This window comes from Coregonus clupeaformis, unplaced genomic scaffold (assembly GCF_020615455.1).
Source record: "Coregonus clupeaformis isolate EN_2021a unplaced genomic scaffold, ASM2061545v1 scaf0001, whole genome shotgun sequence".
NCBI lineage: Eukaryota > Metazoa > Chordata > Actinopteri > Salmoniformes > Salmonidae > Coregonus > Coregonus clupeaformis.
Window position 1 is genome coordinate 3,413,364 of NW_025533456.1, and position 18,705 is coordinate 3,432,068.

At 42.3% G+C, this 18,705-nt stretch overlaps 1 protein-coding gene across 1 annotated transcript; it reads left to right on the forward strand.

The window, feature by feature from the left end:
- Positions 1-13,315: 13,315 nt before the first annotated feature.
- Positions 13,316-18,372, forward strand: LOC121554322 (transmembrane protein 256). The gene is made up of 4 exons (XM_041867838.2): positions 13,316-13,529; positions 13,939-13,976; positions 16,104-16,184; positions 17,842-18,372. Exons 1-4 carry the CDS (start codon positions 13,448-13,450, stop codon positions 17,983-17,985), a joined length of 345 nt encoding a protein of 114 aa, XP_041723772.1. The 5' UTR covers positions 13,316-13,447; the 3' UTR covers positions 17,986-18,372.
- The last annotated feature ends 333 nt before the right edge of the window (positions 18,373-18,705 follow it).

Consider the following 18,705-nt stretch of genomic DNA (forward strand, 5'->3'; position numbering starts at 1 on the left):
CATAAACAAGGTGGTGATTGCAGCTGTTTCGGAATCACACTGTCTTTTTTTCTCTCTCAATGTTGAATGCCTCGCTTTGGGCGGCAGACGGCAGTGTGTGTGTGTGTGTGAGTGTGTATACAGTGTGTGTGTGTGTTTGTGTACAGTTATTGTGTGTGTGCTTCTGTATGTGTGTGTGTGCTTACGTGTTTGTGCTTCCATGTGTGTGCGTTTCTGTGTGTGTGTTCGTGTGTGTGTGTGCGTGTGTGTGGGAGACAGACAGCAGACAGCAGTGGGCTAGGTTTGTCCCCTCATCTGATAACCTGTACGTCTACCTGAGACCCTGGAGGAAACACAATCACAACCCAGCTCCTATTCTAATTAACTTGTCAAATGGAAGTCATTCTACGGATGAGAGAGGGTAATCATCTCTCTTCTTAGCTATTATCTGGCTAGTTAGTTATAATAATATGTGTCTTGGCCTCGTAATTGAACTTGAAGAGACACACACACACACGGAAGCATGCCCACACACACATGTGCGCACACACGCACGCACACACACACACACACCTTCAGGCGTTCAGCTGTCCGTCAACATCACGGCGCCCAGATTGAGATATTCAGATGGTCTAATAAGAAGCCAGTGAGTCAGATGGGGGTTTCGTTAGTGAGAAGGAGGGGAAAATAAGAAGATAGGACAGGAGAAGTGTCTGAGATGGTTGACCTCCTGACTATACAGCCCTAAGACAGGACGTGACTGGATCATCAAACAAGGGGAATAAACGTCTGGTCTGGTCAGACCTGATTAGACCATCTTGTCTGACTAGAGATGTAGGTATATTGTAACCGCCTACCATCAACACACTAAGTAGCTACAGTTTGGACCACTATAGGAACATCAAAGGACACAGATAGACAGATGGATGGATTAACATCAGCTCACCATGCTCCTTCATACACTCTTGGGAAAAAGGGTTCCAAAAGGGTTCTTCGGCTGTCCCCATAGGAGAACCCTTTAACCAAAAAGGGGTTTTCAAAAGGTTATCCTATGAGTACAGCCAAAGAACCCTTTTAGGTTCTAGATAGCACCTTTTTTTCTAAGAGTGTACATTACAGTTCATTGATATGGGTCAGGCCAAGCAGAGCCATATAGAAGGACAAGTACCATAGCAACTGCCATCAATGAGCTACAGAATGACATCTCTTTTCCCACACTGCTTCAACTAAAATCAGGTACAAACAAACACATGCCAGTTAAAAGTTGATTAAGCATGAGATGATTGAAACAATGGGTTTAGTATGCTGCTGGATGCTGCTGAGTGAAGAGATGGACATTTATTTGTTTTAATGCAATAACATTTACTTAGCCTGTAACAGAGATGCTGGCCTGCGTTTTTTCTAATTGGTGCCAGTGGCTAAATCCTAACCATTTGCATCGACCTCCTTTGAAGACAGATGCAGATGAGCCAAACAAGTTCACTAATTATGCCGGAGCGGAGCACGCTGAGGAGTGTGTGTGTGTGCTCTGATTGCAGCGGAGTATGTATGTGTGTGTGTGTCTGTGTGATAGAGAAAGAGAGAGAGAGAGAGAGAGAGAGAGAGAGAGAGAGAGAGAGAGAGAGAGAGAGAGAGAGAGAGAGAGAGAGAGAGAGAGAGAGAGAGAGAGAGAGAGAGAGAGAGAGAGAGAGAGAGAGAGAGAGAGAGAGATGTGTGTGTGTGTGTGTGTGTGTGTGTGTGTGTGTGTGTGTGTGTGCGTGCGTGCGTGTGTGTGTATGTTTGTGCGTGTGCTTGTCCGTGTGTGTGGCTGTGGAGCCAAGGGGATATATAGCCTGCCATTTAACCAGACACACCAATCATGAATGGAATCCCAAATTAAACTAATGCTATAAATGTACACAACTTTATATCACCGCACAAACACATTGCATGTCTGGCCTGGCGCCCCACACCAACACCCTCAGCAGGTACCAGAACTATGCTCAATGGCTGAAGAAGGAATCACCTATTGGGAATATAATTCTGACAAATAAACGTTTAAATACCCCTTATGAACAATATGGTTGTATGCACAAAACCCAATGTTCTTCCATCCCATTAAACCAAACAACAAGCAACAGTCCAGCTAAAATATGCAGATGGACACATGAATCTACCCCCCACGGCATCTCATCTCCACTCATTGGGCCAGGGTGCGTGATGTGCTGGTTGTGTCCTGGCCATCTAATGGCTGAAGTTGGTTGGCTGGTGTTTTCTCCCCCAGCACATAGACTAATGGCAGCCGACAGGCCTGTCTCCACTGTGCACTGTGGTTGACACACACACACACACAAACACACACACACACACACACACACAAACACAAACACACTCTCTCTCCACTCTCTCCACTGTGCATTGGGCTTATGTGTGTGATGTATAGTGAAGCAGTGAGTGCGTGTAGAATAAGCAGTGTGGTGGCAGGATGCTACTGAGACACTAGGAGCACGACTGTGAGATGTTAACCCCTCTGGAAGATTTAAATGTGATCATCACATCGTTAGCACTCACAATAGGATGCAGTATACCCTCTAAAACATGTGAAAAATGCATTCTGCCAAGAAAATGCTTAGACATCTATCAGCATCTTAATGAGATAACATACAGTGGGGGAAAAGGTATTTAGTCAGCCACCAATTGTGCAAGTTCTCCCACTTAAAAAGATGAGAGAGGCCTGTAATTTTGCAGAAAAAAATGCAGAAAATCACATTGTAGGATTTTTTATGAATTTATTTGCAAATTATGGTGGAAAATAAGTATTTGGTCAATAACAAAAGTTTCTCAATACTTTGTTATATACCCTTTGTTGGCAATGACACAGGTCAAACGTTTTCTGTAAGTCTTCACAAGGTTTTCACACACTGTTGCTGGTATTTTGGCCCATTCCTCCATGCAGATCTCCTCTAGAGCAGTGATGTTTTGGGGCTGTCGCTGGGCAACACGGACTTTCAACTCCCTCCAAAGATTTTCTATGGGTTTGAGATCTGGAGACTGGCTAGGCCACTCCAGGACCTTGAAATGCTTCTTACGAAGCCACTCCTTCGTTGCCCGGGCGGTGTGTTTGGGATCATTGTCATGCTGAAAGACCCAGCCACGTTTTATCTTCAATGCCCTTGCTGATGGAAGGAGGTTTTCACTCAAAATCTCACGATACATGGCCCCATTCATTCTTTCCTTTACACGGATCAGTCGTCCTGGTCCCTTGGCAGAAAAACAGCCCCAAAGCATGATGTTTCCACCCCCATGCTTCACAGTAGGTATGGTGTTCTTTGGATGCAACTCAGCATTCTTTGTCCTCCCGTCCTTTTAGTTTTTACCAAAAAGTTCTATTTTGGTTTCATCTGACCATATGACATTCTCCCAATCCTCTTCTGGATCATCCAAATGCACTCTAGCAAACTTCAGACGGGCCTGGACATGTACTTGCTTAAGCAGGGGGACACGTCTGGCACTGCAGGATTTGAGTCCCTGGCGGCGTAGTGTGTTACTGATGGTAGGCTTTGTTACTTTGGTCCCAGCTCTCTGCAGGTCATTCACTAGGTCCCCCCGTGTGGTTCTGGGATTTTTGCTCACCGTTCTTGTGATCATTTTGACCCCCACGGGGTGAGATCTTGCGTGGAGCCCCAGATCGAGGGAGATTATCAGTGGTCTTGTATGTCTTCCATTTCCTAATAATTGCTCCCACAGTTGATTTCTTCAAACCAAGCTGCTTACCTATTGCAGATTCAGTCTTCCCAGCCTGGTGCAGGTCTACAATTTTGTTTCTGGTGTCCTTTGACAGCTCTTTGGTCTTGGCCATAGTGGAGTTTGGAGTGTAACTGTTTGAGGTTGTGGACAGGTGTCTTTTATACTGATAACAAGTTCAAACAGGTGCCATTAATACAGGTAACAAGTGGAGGACAGAGGAGCCTCTTAAAGAAGAAGTTACAGGTCTGTGAGAGCCAGAAATCTTGCTTGTTTGTAGGTGACCAAATACTTATTTTCCACCATAATTTGCAAATAAATTCATAAAACATCCTACAATGTGATTTTCTGGAGAAAGAAATTCTCAATTTGTCTGTCATAGTTGACGTGTACCTATGATGAAAATTACAGGCCTCTCTCATCTTTTTAAGTGGGAGAACTTGCACAATTGGTGGCTGACTAAATACTTTTTTTCCCCACTGTATTTGAGAGAGGATCAACCCCCTATGAAACGTTCTAAAAGTGACAGTTACCCTGTCGTTGTAAATGCATTTCTTTGTTCAGCTGTCAATGCATTGTTAATGCTTATTTGTTTTGAAGAGTAGGTGCTGCAATAGCAAGAGCTAATGGGGAGCCCAATAAAATAACAAAATAACAAATAACAAAATAACTTATGAGTTCAGGCAGAACAAAGAGAACTAGAAGAGGGCTACCTGCAATAACATTTCTGTTACAAGGCAATAATAATGCTTTTGTTAGCTACGCGTATTGAGCTCACTGTTCAGTTCGTTCCCTGGTAGTTTTATATAGGCAATGTTCTGTGTCGTGAGCTTCATGGCTTTACCCATGTTGAATAGCTCATTGGATGGGAGCTCCATCACGACAAGACAGGCTCACACACACACACGCCAGGGGCAAATTGCCTGAAGAGATCTGCCTCTGAACTGAAGCGCCCTGAGACGGGAGAGGAGAGGCTCTCTGAAGTGAGATAGATGTTTGCTTTTGGGGAACCTTACAGGAGACAGCTGCTGTGACTTAAAGATCATTTGCTGCTTGTCAGGGAAAACAAGATGTAAAGCAATACTTTTCTGTGGTCCTTCCTCCGTCTGTGTCTGGCTGGCACGGGCCAAATTGAAAAGAACCTGTGGACTGCAATGAAAAGAGATAGGGTTTCACGGTGTAACCGTGTAAACAGGGGACATATATTGGCTACACAAACGTGGGAATACACACACAACTCAAAAGTACGAACGTACACACCGACACACGTACGCACCCACACATGGCACACTTTTTGGCAATGAAGCCCTTTATCTACTTCCCCAGAGTCAGATGAACTTGTGGATACCATTTTATATCTTTGCATGCAGTTTGAAGGAAGTTGCTAACTAGTGTTAGTGCAATGACCAGAAGTCTATGGTAACTGCTAGCATGCTAATCATGACACATGAACACACTGCCAGACCCTCAGACAGGTATAGGAGTAAAGAGAGAGAGAGAGAGAGAGAGAGAGAGAGAGAGAGAGAGAGAGAGAGAGCCTATCTCGCAGATTAGGGAGGACGGGAAGCCATGAGGCATGTTTTTAATTAAACGCTAATTAAAAAGTGTTAATGACAAACATTATATTAACATTCCTTACACTTGCTTCTCTGTCACCCAGGATTTGATAGGATTTGATAATACATGCGGAGGACTGTTTTTTTGGGGGTTCTCAGCTATGTGCTGTGACCCTTAGTAACATCAAACTGTTAATTGCCAATAATGTAGGCCTACCCACATGAAAAAATACTATAATGTATACTATGGTAGGAATACTATAGTATTCACTGCAGTGTTTTTTCATGTGGGTAGGCCTACAGTATTACTGTTGTATTTACAGTTGACTATAGTATAAATACTGTAGTATTTTCTGTGTGCATATTCTACAGTAATTACTGTAGTGTTTTTGCAGACAGTAGCATACTGTAGTATTTACTGTAGTGTTTTTAGAAACCTTACTGTAATACTTACTGAAGTGTTTTTGTTTTATTGCCTTTGACATAGAAGTGGGGGTTATCTCCTTGATGAAACCTACTGGAGAAATACTTTAAAAAAGCAATATTTCCATAGCCTGTAGATATGCATTCTGAACATGGAGTTCTGTACTTCTGCTATTTCCTATAACCATAGGGAACACAATATATGCTTTATACTTGGCATGTAGGTTTCTCACTTACGGGTGGCACAAATTGGGATATGGTGGAGGGGAATGGGCAGGGTATATGCAAATTAAATACTGTAGTATTTACTATAGTTAAAAATTTATATAGCGTTTTTGCGCACTTTAGTGTTTTTGCGAACATTTCTGTAGTATTCACTACAGCGTTCTGTTGGGGATAATACTATAATATTCTACAGTATACTTCAAAATTCTATACTAAGTACTACACATGATCGAGGGATACTACAGTGTATAATATAGTATTCTACAGTATACTACAGTTGACTAAAGAATCTTATAGAAAGTACTGTAGTCTTCTGTAGTAAACTGTAGTATTTATTTTATGTGGGTAAGCTTTCTGGACAAATCTGCACAGTGGTTGAGACAGTAGAATAGCGCCCCCAGCTGGTTAACACAATTGTTCCACTTCTCAAGGAAGGATACAAGCAAATGTCTTATATTTTGAAGAAAAGTAAACAATATTATCTTTCCAACATTTCCTGTTGACAGTGAAAATAGACTAGGCATTATTCAAAATGTATTGTAACAAAGAAAAGGCACTCACTGCTTGTGAAACAGAAGCATTTTGAATTATAATTGCATGTGCCATGAAGTGAACACTAATGCAACTCTCTTCATTGAGTCCCTGTAACTTTGTCAAGTTTTAGTGTGTAGTCTGTAAGGCAATAATTGAGGGTTAGACAGACTAAGCCTTCTCTAAAGCTGGGTATCGTTTTAGAGTGAAAATGAAAATGGGAGAGTAGTGCTATAAATAATTTATGTGAACCACATTGCTGTAATTCAAGCAGTCCTATGAATTATGGATTTCAAATGTAGCTCTTAAACAGTCAAGGTAAAAAAGTTTGTTTTATTTTTTATTTTATTTTAGCTGTGAATTTGAGGTCAGGCGGGTCATAGACAAGAGTTTGAGAGCTTTTATGTCGCCACTCGCTACCTCCCAAGGTTAACATTTTTAAGCCCATACTGAGACAGGTCCCATTTTACCTGTGTACTTACAGTACATTGTTCAGCAGACAAATTACAACTATTGCCTATGCTCACGTGACTGTGTTTTGTTGACCGTGCCTAAGCCCCATTCAGAGCTAGGAAAAAAGGGTTCAAGTTCTCTGCTGCTTCCGCTTGACCTAGTTAACTCCCACACTTCCCCAAACCATCTTGCTGCTCAATGTATAAATTGATGTTTTTAAACTGCTGTGCTTTATGTTTTATGTAGCTAGGTTTCCATCCAATTAGAGACAGATTTCATTTGAATATTCTGAAGTCTGCATAGAAAAAAGGTGAGTTTCCATCGAATTGACTTGTTGCGGATAAAAGGCTGTGCGTGATGACATAGTGCACATAAAAATAACTTTTGCAATTAAATTCCCATGTACCAAATAAAAAATGCAAGTTAAATGGGTTATAGCGAATGTGCCCATTCTGGTCTTGGCACGTGCAGTCTAGCCAACAGCTCGCAGTTACAGTGCGGGTATAGCCTACATGATGAGATTATTATGGACAAAAGAGTGATATTATTTTCTCAAATGAATACTCCTCGCGTCCTCTCGCTGCTCTTCTCGCCTCCTTCTCAAAACACATTGGAGAAGAAGGTAAGAGGTAACTTGCTTTGGCAATGTTAACATATGTTTCCCATGCCAATAAAGCCCTTAAATTGAAATTGAAATTGAATTGAAGAGGGGATGGACCTTTGGCTTTCTCATCCAATGGGTTTTGAGGAGGTGAGGAGAGAGACGAGAGGATGCAAGCAGTATGCATTTGAAATTCTCCCCGTGTGTTTCAAAATGCAAGATCCCATTGAATTCGCCTTGATTCCGGTTCTTTCTTAGATTCCTAGCTGCTTTCAAACACAGAACTCTACTGGACACCATACTTACAAATGTAGTTAGGATTTTTTACAGAAAGTTTCACCTGACCAGTGGCTTAGCAGGTAGAGTTGGGAACTATGGAACATTCAGGGACGCCAGGGTATGGGGTCGAATCCTGGTGAAGGCACACTTTTTAGAAAATAGTTTTATGTGAAACCACACTGTCTGCACATTGTTGTTAAAATAATATGTTTTATTTAGTATAGTATAAGCTTCTGTCTTAAGTATCCTAAATAATGCCATAGATACACAGTAAAAAAAAAAAAAAAAAACTTTAAGGCAAAAAGGAAAAACATGATGTACAGTAAGATGTGAGCCTGGTATTCCAACTGATTTGTAGGCTACTAAAGCCAACCACTAACCGCTGCACGGTTGAAAACTGACAATCAAATGCTGCTATTTATTGCTGAACAGCAGATGTCACTAATGTATGTTTTGAACCGATAATGAAGCTCAGAGTAATGAGCCGTTTTTTCGGTACAATTTGGTGAAAGCCTCAGTTTCCCATCACTAACGATTTCAAGCACATTCCTACTGCTAGACATGTCCCTCATTGTTATATAAAATGTCACACGCAAGAAGAAATTGTAACATAGCTTAAGTTATAAAGTTTAAAGTTACATTGTATTGTCATCGACATGTACAGTGAGGGGAAAAAGTAATTGATCCCCTGCTGATTTTGTACGTTTGCCCACTGACAAAGACATGATCAGTATATAATTTTAATGGTAGGTTTATTTGAACAGTGAGAGACAGAATAACAACAAAAAAATCCAGAGAAACGCATGTCAAAAATGTTATGAATTGATTTGCATTTTAATGAGGGAAATAAGTATTTGACCCTTCTGCAAAACATGACTTAGTTCTTGGTGGCAAAACCCTTGTTGGCAATCACAGAGGTCAGACGTTTCTTGTAGTTGGCCACCAGGTTTGCACACATCTCAGGAGGGATTTTGTCCCACTCCTCTTTGCAGATCTTCTCCAAGTCATTAAGGTTTCGAAGCTGACGTTTGACAACTCGAACCTTCAGCTCCCTCCACAGATTTTCTATGGGATTAAGGTCTGGAGACTGGCTAGGCCACTCCAGGACCTTAATGTGCTTCTTATTGAGCCACTCCTTTGTTGCCTTGGCCGTGTGTTTTGGGTCATTGTCGTGCTGGAATACTCATCCACGACCCATTTTCAATGCCCTGGCTGAGGGAAGGAGGTTCTCACCCAAGATTTGACAGTACATGGCCCCGTCCATCGTCCCTTTGATGCGGTGAAGTTGTCATGTCCCCTTAGCAGAAAAACACCCCCAATGCATAATGTTTCTACCTCCATGTTTGACGGTGGGGATGGTGAGTGGAAAAGGAGGAAAACTAGGAAAGTGGAAGAAATGGAGGAAAACTAGACTCCCTGCGGACCTGGCATATTTTCACTCCCTCCTCTCTACATTTTCTGCATCTGTTTCTGCTGCTAAAGCCACTTTCTACCACTCTAAATTCCAAGCATCTGCCTCTAACCCTAGGAAGCTCTTTGCCACCTTCTCCTCCGTGCTGAATCCTCCTCCCCCTCCCCCCTTCCTACCTCTCTGTGGATGACTTCGTCAACCATTTTGAAAAGAAGGTTGATGACATCCGATCCTCGTTTGTTAAGTCAAATGACACTGCTGGTCCTGCTCACACTGCCCTACCCTATGCTTTGACTTCTTTCTCCCCTCTCTCTCCAGATGAAATCTTGCTACTTGTGACGGCCGGCCGCCCAACAACCTGACCGCTTGACCCTATCCCCTCCTCTCTTCTCCAGACCATCTCCGGTGACCTTCTCCCTTACCTCACCTCGCTCATCAACTCATCCTTGACCGCTGGCTATGTCCCTTCCGTCTTCAAGAGAGCGAGAGTTGCACCCCTTCTCAAAAAACCAACACTCGATCCCTCTGATGTCAACAACTACAGACCAGTATCCCTTCTTTCTTTTCTCTCCAAAACTCTTCAGTGTGCCATCTCTAGCCAACTCTCTTGCTATCTCTCTCAGAATGACCTTCTTGATCCAAACCAGTCAGGTTTCAAGACTGGTCATTCAACTGAGACTGCTCTTCTCTGTGTCACGGAGGCTCTCCGCACTGCTAAAGCTAACGCTCTCTCCTCTGCTCTTGTCCTTCTAGACCTGTCTGCTGCCTTTGATACTGTGAACCATCAGATCCTCCTCTCCACCCTCTCCGAGCTGGGCATCTCCGGCGCGGCTCACTCTTGGATTGCGTCCTACCTGACCGGTCGCGCCTACCAAGTGGCGTGGCGAGAAGCTGTCTCCGCACCACATGCTCTCACCACTGGTGTCCCCCAGGGCTCAGTTCTAGGCCCTCTCCTATTCTCGCTATACACCAAGTCACTTGGCTCTGTCATATCCTCACATGGCCTCTCCTATCATTGCTACGCAGACGGCACACAACTAATCTTCTCCTTTCCCCCTTCTGATAACCAGGTGGCGAATCGCATCTCTGCATGTCTGGCAGACATATCAGTGGGATGACGGATCACCACCTCAAGCTGAACCTCGGCAAGACGGAGCTGCTCTTCCTCCCGGGGAAGGACTGCCCGTTCCATGATCTCGCCATCACGGTTGACAACTCCGCTTTGTCCTCCTCCCAGAGTGCGAAGAGCCTTGGCGTGACCCTGGACAACACCCTGTCGTTCTCCGCTAACATCAAGGCGGTGACCCGATCCTGTAGGTTCATGCTCTACAACATTCGGAGAGTACGACCCTGCCTTACACAGGAAGCGGCACAGGTCCTAATCCAGGCACTTGTCATCTCCCGTCTGGATTACTGCAACTCGCTGTTTGCTGGGCTCCCTGCCTGTGCCATTAAACCCCTACAACTCATCCAGAATGCTGCAGCCCGTCTGGTGTTCAACCTTCCCAAGTTCTCTCACGTCACCCCGCTCCTCCGCACACTCCACTGGCTTCCAGTTGAAGCTCGCATCTGCTACAAGACCATGGTGCTTGCCTACCGAGCTGTGAGGGGAATGGCACCTCCGTACCTTCAGGCTCTGATCAGTCCCTACACCCAAACGAGGGCATTGCGTTCATCCACATCTGGCCTGCTGGCCCCCCTACCTCTGCGGAAGCACAGTTCCCGCTCAGCCCAGTCAAAACTGTTCGCTGCTCTGGCACCCCAATGGTGGAACAAGCTCCCTCACGACGCTAGGACAGTGGAGTCACTCACCACCTTCCGGAGACACTTGAAACCCCACCTCTTTAAGGAATACCTGGGATAGGATAAAGTAATCATTCTACCCCCCCTTACCCCACCCCCCAAAAAATAAAAATAAATAATTTAAAAAATAACATATTGTAAAGTGGTTATCCCACTGGCTATAAGGTGAATGCACCAATTTGTAAGTCGCTCTGGATAAGAGCGTCTGCTAAATGACGTAAATGTACTTGTAAATGTGATCTTGGGGTCATAGGCAGCACTCCTCCTCCTCCAAACACGGCAAGTTTAGTTGATGCCAAATAGCTCCATTTTGGTCTCATCTGACCACAACACTTTCACCCAGTTCTCCTCTGAATCATTCAGATGTTCATTGGCAAACTTCAGACGGGCATGTATATGTGCTTCCTTGAGCAGGGGGACCTTGCGGGCGCTGCCGGATTTCAGTCTTTCACGGCGTAGTGTGTTACCAATTGTTTTCTTGGTGACTATGGTCCCAGCTGCCTTGAGATCATTGACAAGATCCTCCCGTGTAGTTCTGGGCTGATTCCTCACCGTTCTCATGATCATTGCAACTTCACAAGTTTAGATCTTGCATGGAGCCCCAGGCCGAGGGAGATTGACAGTTATTTTGTGTTTCTTCCATTTGCTAATAATCGCACCAACTGTTGTCACCTTCTCACCAAGCTGCTTGGCGATGGTCTTGTAGCCCATTCCAGCCATGTGTAGGTCTACAATCTTGTCCCTGACATCCTTGGAGAGCTCTTTGGTCTTGGCCATGGTGGAGAGTTTGGAATCTGATTGATTGATTGCTTCTGTGGACAGGTGTCTTTCATACAGGTAACAAGCTGAGATTAGGAGCACTCCCTTTAAGAGTGTGCTCCTAATCTCAGCTCGTTACCTGTATAAAAGACACCTGGGAGCCAGAAATCTTTCTGATTGAGAGGGGGTCAAATACTCATTTCCCTAATTAAAATGCAAATCAATTCATAACATTTTTGACATGCATTTTTTTGGATTGTTTTGTTCAAATAAACCTACCATTAAAATTATAGACTGATCATTTCTTTGTCAGTGGGCAAATGTACTAAATCAGCAAGGGATCAAATACTTTTTTCCCTCACTGTAGCTAGGCTGCTCACCCCCCTGATTGTTTGTGGTCTGGTTTGGAGAGCATGCACACCAGTCACTGCACATAGTTATCCAGCAGGTGTGCTAGCCTAATTAACATTAATAAATTCCCTTACAATTAACCTCTCAATAGTTATCATATCAATGGCCAATACATAATACATTTCAACATATAATATCACATAAATATTCAATGAATAAAGATATTAGGCAAACCTCTCATCATAAACCATTCTAATTAGGCCTACTAAACACGCAAACCTGTATAATTCAGTCTTCAAACAATCAGTGGTGGTGAGTACAGGTCGGTTACCAACTAACTTTAAACTCTAAGAATAAACAATGTAACAATTTATTATCGCGTGTGATCTTTTATGTAATAATAAGGGACATATGTAGAGATTGGAATGTGCTTCAAATCGCTAGCCACATAAACCAACATTAGCAAACATTTGAAATTGTACGCAGACGGGGTTCTTCCCCCGTATATCTCACTTTTAAAAGTTAATATTCTGTTCAATCATACCTAAATAATGTTGTTGACTCATCTTATACTTGTATTTGTGGCCAAACCATAAATGGAGAAAAAAACATTTTAAAAACCTCACCTTAAACTTGTCTCTCAAACAGACCATTTAAAAAATGCTTGCTATTTCCTCATAGAGGATGAGCCTGCCAATCAGCAGTCTACTCGCATGACTATTTTTAATGACTGGTATACGCCCACATCATTCTGTTGTTGGGGTACACCCACACCATTCCAACACAGAAAAGGTACTTTTTTAACATACGAAATTACCATTTTTGGGGAGGAATACTATTTCACTCATATTGTAATTAACAACTGGTCATATTTTATAGAAATCTGGAAACACTGGACAGTTACTTTAAAGGTCAACTTTGGGCAAAAACGTATATCTGCCTGTTCTGAATATTGGGGGGGACATGTCCCCCCATCCCCCGAGGCAATTTTGCCTATGATAAATAGCATAACTTTATAACACTGTCTGAAGACAACAGAAATATACTGTTTTCAGTGCAAATCAGAGTTGTGTTTGTGGTGCCATTCCATATGTCTTTGTCTGAATAGATCTGGCACTGCACCGAAAATATTATTAGGCTATTATAAGCACCTTTTAATTTTGCAGAATAACCCACAGTTGCATTGCCGAGTTATATCAAATTTATGCCGGACATTGGAAACTGTAACACCGTACGCGCCATTTTGGTTCGGGAAACAATTCTACTGGCGGATATGCTCTTCCGAACGGGCGCCCTACTGCATGCAGTTTCCTTAATCTTTCATAGTCATTTATCGGCTTGTGAAATTTAGCAATGACCGCGTCTTTGGTTGTGCAAAGGTTAGCAGGAGTATCGGGGGCGCTTGCTGTCGCGGCTGGGGCATACGGAGCTCACGGTAGGAATTGACGTCTTCATAATTGTGCGCTGCATAACAACCAGATTGAATGATTGTGTAGTTAACGTTAAAAGTTTGGCATGTTGTTTTGTATGCGCTGCAGGACAGGTTTATGTCACTCATTGGGCCATGGGGGGGATTGTCTTGTCCAGACGGCATGGTGTAGTAGTACTAGAGGTGAATAATAACAATGTAGCTAGTTATCTGTAGCCTACTGTGTTCTTTATAGCTACTGAAAATGAAACCCATTAACCAAATGAAAAGGTAGGCTCCTGATGGCTAAACATAAAGTGACACAAATAGGCTACACTGTTTTTGATATCACATGACATGACTACCTGTTTTATGTGGCGCTACTATTACCGTAACTACTCTGGCCCCTTACAATATCTCCTATTTGTTTATTCAGGTTTCAAAAACAAAGATCCAGACGATTACTCGAGAGAGGTAAGTGTTGTTGTTTCATATGTTATTAATTAATAGACCATACGCCTAAAGTTTTAATATCTGATTGAGAGTGGGCTGTTATTTGACTTGGTAATAAGTGCATTATGTATGTTATAATTTGCGTCCACTACCAATAAACTAATATGCTATTTTGATTAATTAAATGACAATATCCATCCATATATATACAGTTGAAGTCAGAAGTTTACATACACCTTGGCCAAATACATTTAAACTCAGTTTTTCACAATTCCTGACATTTAATCCTAGTAAAAATTCCCTGTTTTAGGTCAGTTAGGATCACCACTTTATTTTAAGAATGTGAAATGTCACAATAATAGTAGAGAGAATTATTTCTTTCAGCTTTTATTTCTTTCATCACATTCCCAATGGGTCAGAAGTTTACATACAGTCAATTAGTATTTGGTAGCATTGCCTTTAAATTGTTTAACTTGGGTCAAACGTTTTGGGTAGCTTTCCACAAGCTTCCCACAATAAGTTGGGTGAATTTTGGCCCATTCCCCCTGACAGAGCTTCTGTAACTGAGTCTGGTTTGTAGGCCTCCTTGCTCGCACACACTTTTTCAGTTCTGCCCACACATTTTCTATAGGATTGAGGTCAGGGCTTTGTGATGGCAACTCCAATACCTTGACTTTGTTGTCCTTAAGCCATTTTGCCACAACTTTGGAAGTATGCTTGGGGTCATTGTCCATTTGGAAGACCCATTTGTGACCAAGCTTTAACTTCCTGACTGATGTCTTGAGATGTTGCTTAAATATATCCACATAATTTTTCTTCCTCATGATGCCATCTATTTTGTGAAGTGCACCAGTCCCTCTTGTAGCAAAGCACCCCCACAGCATGATGCTGCCACCCCTGTGCTTCACGGTTGGGATGGTGTTCATTGGCTTGCAAGCAACCCCCTTTTTCCTCCAAACACAACAATGGTCATTATAGCCAAACAGTTCTATTTTTGTTTCATCAGACCAGAGGACATTTCTCCCAAAAGTATGATCTTTGTCCCCATGTGCAGTTGCAAACTGTAGTCTGATTTTTTTATTGCGGTTTTGGAGCAGTGGCTTCTTCCTTGCGGAGCGGCCTTTCAGGTTATGTTGATATATGACTTGTTTTACTGTGGATATAGATACTTTTGTACCTATTTCCTCCAGCATCTTCACAAGGTCCTTTGCTGTTGTTCTGGGATTTATATGCGCTTTTCGCACCAAAGTACGTTCATCTCTAGGAGACAGAATGCGTCTCCTTCCTGAGCGGTATGACGGCTGCGTGGCCCCTTGGTGTTTATACTTGCATACTATTGTTTGTACAGATGAACGTGGTACCTTCAGGCGTTTGGAAATTGCTCCCAAGGATGAACCAGACTTGTGGAGGTCTACAATTTGTTATCTGAAGTCTTGGCTGATTTATTTTGAGCAAAGAGGCACTGAGTTTGAAGCTAGGCCTTGAAATACATCCACAGGTACACCTCCAATTGACTCAAATGATGTCAATTAGCCTATCAGAAGCTTCTAAAGCCATGACATAATTTTCTGAAATTTTCCAAGCTGTTTAAAGACACCGTCAACTTAGTGTATGTAAACTTCTGACCCACTGGAATACAGTGAATTATAAGTGAAATAATCTGTCTGTAAACAATTGTTGGAAAAATTACTTGTCATGCACAAAGTAGATGTCCTAACCGACTTGCCAAAACTATAGTTTGTTAACAAGAAATTTGTGGAGTGGTTGAAAAACAAGTTTTAATGACTCCAACCTAAGTGTATGTAAACTTCCGACTTCAACTGTATATACACATTTATAAACAGGGTAGTTTGGGTCCTGGATGCTGATTCGCTAATACAGCATTCCAGCTGTGTGTATATCAGAAAATATACCGCGGGTATGATGCAAAAATACTTGTTAACTGTTCTATGTATGTTAGTAACAAGTTTATAAAAGCAATAAGGCACCTCAGGGGTTTGTGCTATATGGCCAATATACCACACCTCCTCGGGCCTTATTGCTTAAAAATAACCTTTATTAATATCTTGCAATGTTATACCACCCTGTCAACTTACCTGTCAGACAGTTCTGGTCTCTAATGTATCTAGTGTATCGCCCTCTCCACAGCTGTATGAGACGGCCAACAAGTACCACTTCTACCACAGCATAGCTCTGCTGGGGGCCTCTCGCTGTAGGAAACCTGCTGTGGTATGTTCTGTATGCCTCGCTCCCATCATTATATTAACAGAATTATCTATAGAACACTATAGTGTTGTAATAGAACATACAGTGCCTTCAGAAAGTATTCTTACCTCCTGACTTATTCCACATTTTGTTGTTACAGCCTGAAATCAAAATGGATTAACCCATCTACACACAATACCCAATAATGACATGTTTGTAGAAATTAAATACATAAATATTTACATAAGTATTCAGACATGTTAGAATCACCTTTGGCAGCGAGTCTTTATGGGTAAGTCTAAGAGCTTTGCACACCTGGATTGTAATAATATTTGCACATTATTCTTTAAAATAAATCTTCAAGCTCTGTCAAGTTGGTTATTGATAATTGTTAGACAGCCATTTTCAAGTTTTGCCATAGATTTTCAAGCCGATTTAAGTCAAAACTGTAACTAGGCCACTCAGGAACATTCAATGTCATCTTGGTAAGTAACTCCAGTGTATATTTGGCCTTGTGTTTTAGGTTATTGTCCTGCTGAAAGGTGAATTTGTCTCGCAGTGTCTGTGAGGAAAGCAGGCTGAACCAGGTTTTACTCTAGGATTTTGCCTGTGCTTATATTCCATTTATTCCATCCATTTATTTTTATCCTAAAAAACTGTGTAGTTCTTGCCGATGACAAGGATACCCATAACATGATGCAGCCACCACCTTGAAAATATTAAGTGAAGCGTTGTGTTGGATTTGCCCCAAACATAACGCTTTGTATTCAGGATATAAAGTGAATTTCTTTGCCACATTTTTTGCAGTTTTACTTTAGTTCCTTATTGCAAACAGGATACATTTTTTGGAATATTTTTTATTCTGTACTCTGTAAAGGCTTCCTTCTTTTCACTCTGTCATTTAGGTTAGTATTGTGGATTAACTACAATGTTGTTGATCCATCCGCAGTTTTTTCCTTTCACAGCCATTAAACTCTGTAACTGTTTTAAAGTCATGGTGAAATGAGTGGTTTCCTTCCTCTCTGGCAACTGAGTTAGGAAGGACATCTGTATCTTTGTAGTGACTGGGTGTATTGATACACCATCCAAAGTTATTTTTACCCATCTATCAATAGGTGCCCTTCTTTGCTAGGCATTGGAAAACCTCCCTGGTCTTTGGTTGAATCTGTGTTTGAAATTCACTGCTCGACTGAGGGACAGATAATTGTATGTGTAGGTACAGAGATGAGGTAGTCATTCAAAAATCATGTTAAACACTATTATTGCAGACAGAGTGAGTCCATGCAACTGAACTTATTTAGGCTTGCCATAACAAAGGGGTTGAATTCATTTCAGCTTTTCATTTTTAATTAATTTCTAAAAATTTCTAAAAACATAATTCCACTTTGACATTATGGGGTATTGTGTGTGTGTCACTGGCTTACAATCTAAATTTTATAACGACAAAATGTGGAAACAGTCAAGGGGGGTGAATACTTTCTGAAGGCACTGTAAATATGTATCGCTATGGTTTATTATAATCCTCCGCCTGCATGTATTCTCTGTTTTGTGTGCATTAGTGATTTGATGTCCAAGTACATGTCTTTTCAGATACTGTATGCCACATTCTGAGAAGGCTGTGTGTACATCTTAAATGGTAAGCAGAGAAGCACACAGTCACCTTCCCCTCTTCTCTCTGCAGGCGGGCGCCCTCCTGGTATTGGGCACGGGGGCGTTCTGTGGCTCCCTGTACCATCAGGCCCTGACGGAGAACCCTGTCCTGAGGAAACTGGCTCCTTACGGAGGCATGTTCCTGATCGCTGGCTGGCTGGCCATAGCCATCTGAACTCTGACCTTTAACCTTTGACCCCTACATGGCCCCTACTGGTGCTGAATGACCTCTCGCTACAGGACACAAACTGACTGTTATGTTCAGAGACCAGAGAAGTGGAGATGTCATGAGTGGTGGATGGAGGGACGGGTGGATATGGAGGAAGAAGGGGCGTTGGTAAAATGTCACTTATCTAAACCCTGCTGTTGTTCTGTCATGGGTGGAAAGAGAAGATAAGGTTGTTTCTTTTTCTGTAATCATAGGCTGCAACGTACCCCGTGACTTACATATCTCTGTGTTTGTGTGTGTGTTTACGCACGAGCGCACGTTTCACTTTGAATGCATCCGAAAGACTAAGGTATATTAATCCTTCATCACAAATAAATTCTTGAAAAAAGTTTATGATCACCTCTCTGTACCCCTTATTTGTTCCTTCTGAGGAAGCCTTCTGGTAGTGAAACACCTCTCTCTCTCAGGAAGTCAATGGTGAATGTCTCTATGGCCCCTCACCATTTGATGCTCTAAGTACCGGTGTACAGAGAACACGGAGGAGTTCATTAACCACTGGCCTCACTTTAGCCAGGGCTACGTTCTTTCAAACCTATCTGTATTCAAATTGAAATTGAAATTCATTGAAGCGCTAATTCCTTCTGTGACGTCACGAGAGGCTACACAGCTTTCAGCGGGGTTGCTCAAGTAGTGCAAGGAGACAAGGTTCAAACAAACCAAGGATTT

Bases quoted from the DNA above. Each gene is read 5' to 3' on its own strand.
- LOC121554322 (XM_041867838.2), top strand. From the start codon at position 13,448: ATGACCGCGTCTTTGGTTGTGCAAAGGTTAGCAGGAGTATCGGGGGCG. The intron at 13,530-13,938 runs GTAGGAATTGAC...TTGTTTATTCAG, and splicing joins TGGGGCATACGGAGCTCACG to GTTTCAAAAACAAAGATCCA. The intron at 13,977-16,103 runs GTAAGTGTTGTT...CCCTCTCCACAG, and splicing joins CAGACGATTACTCGAGAGAG to CTGTATGAGACGGCCAACAA.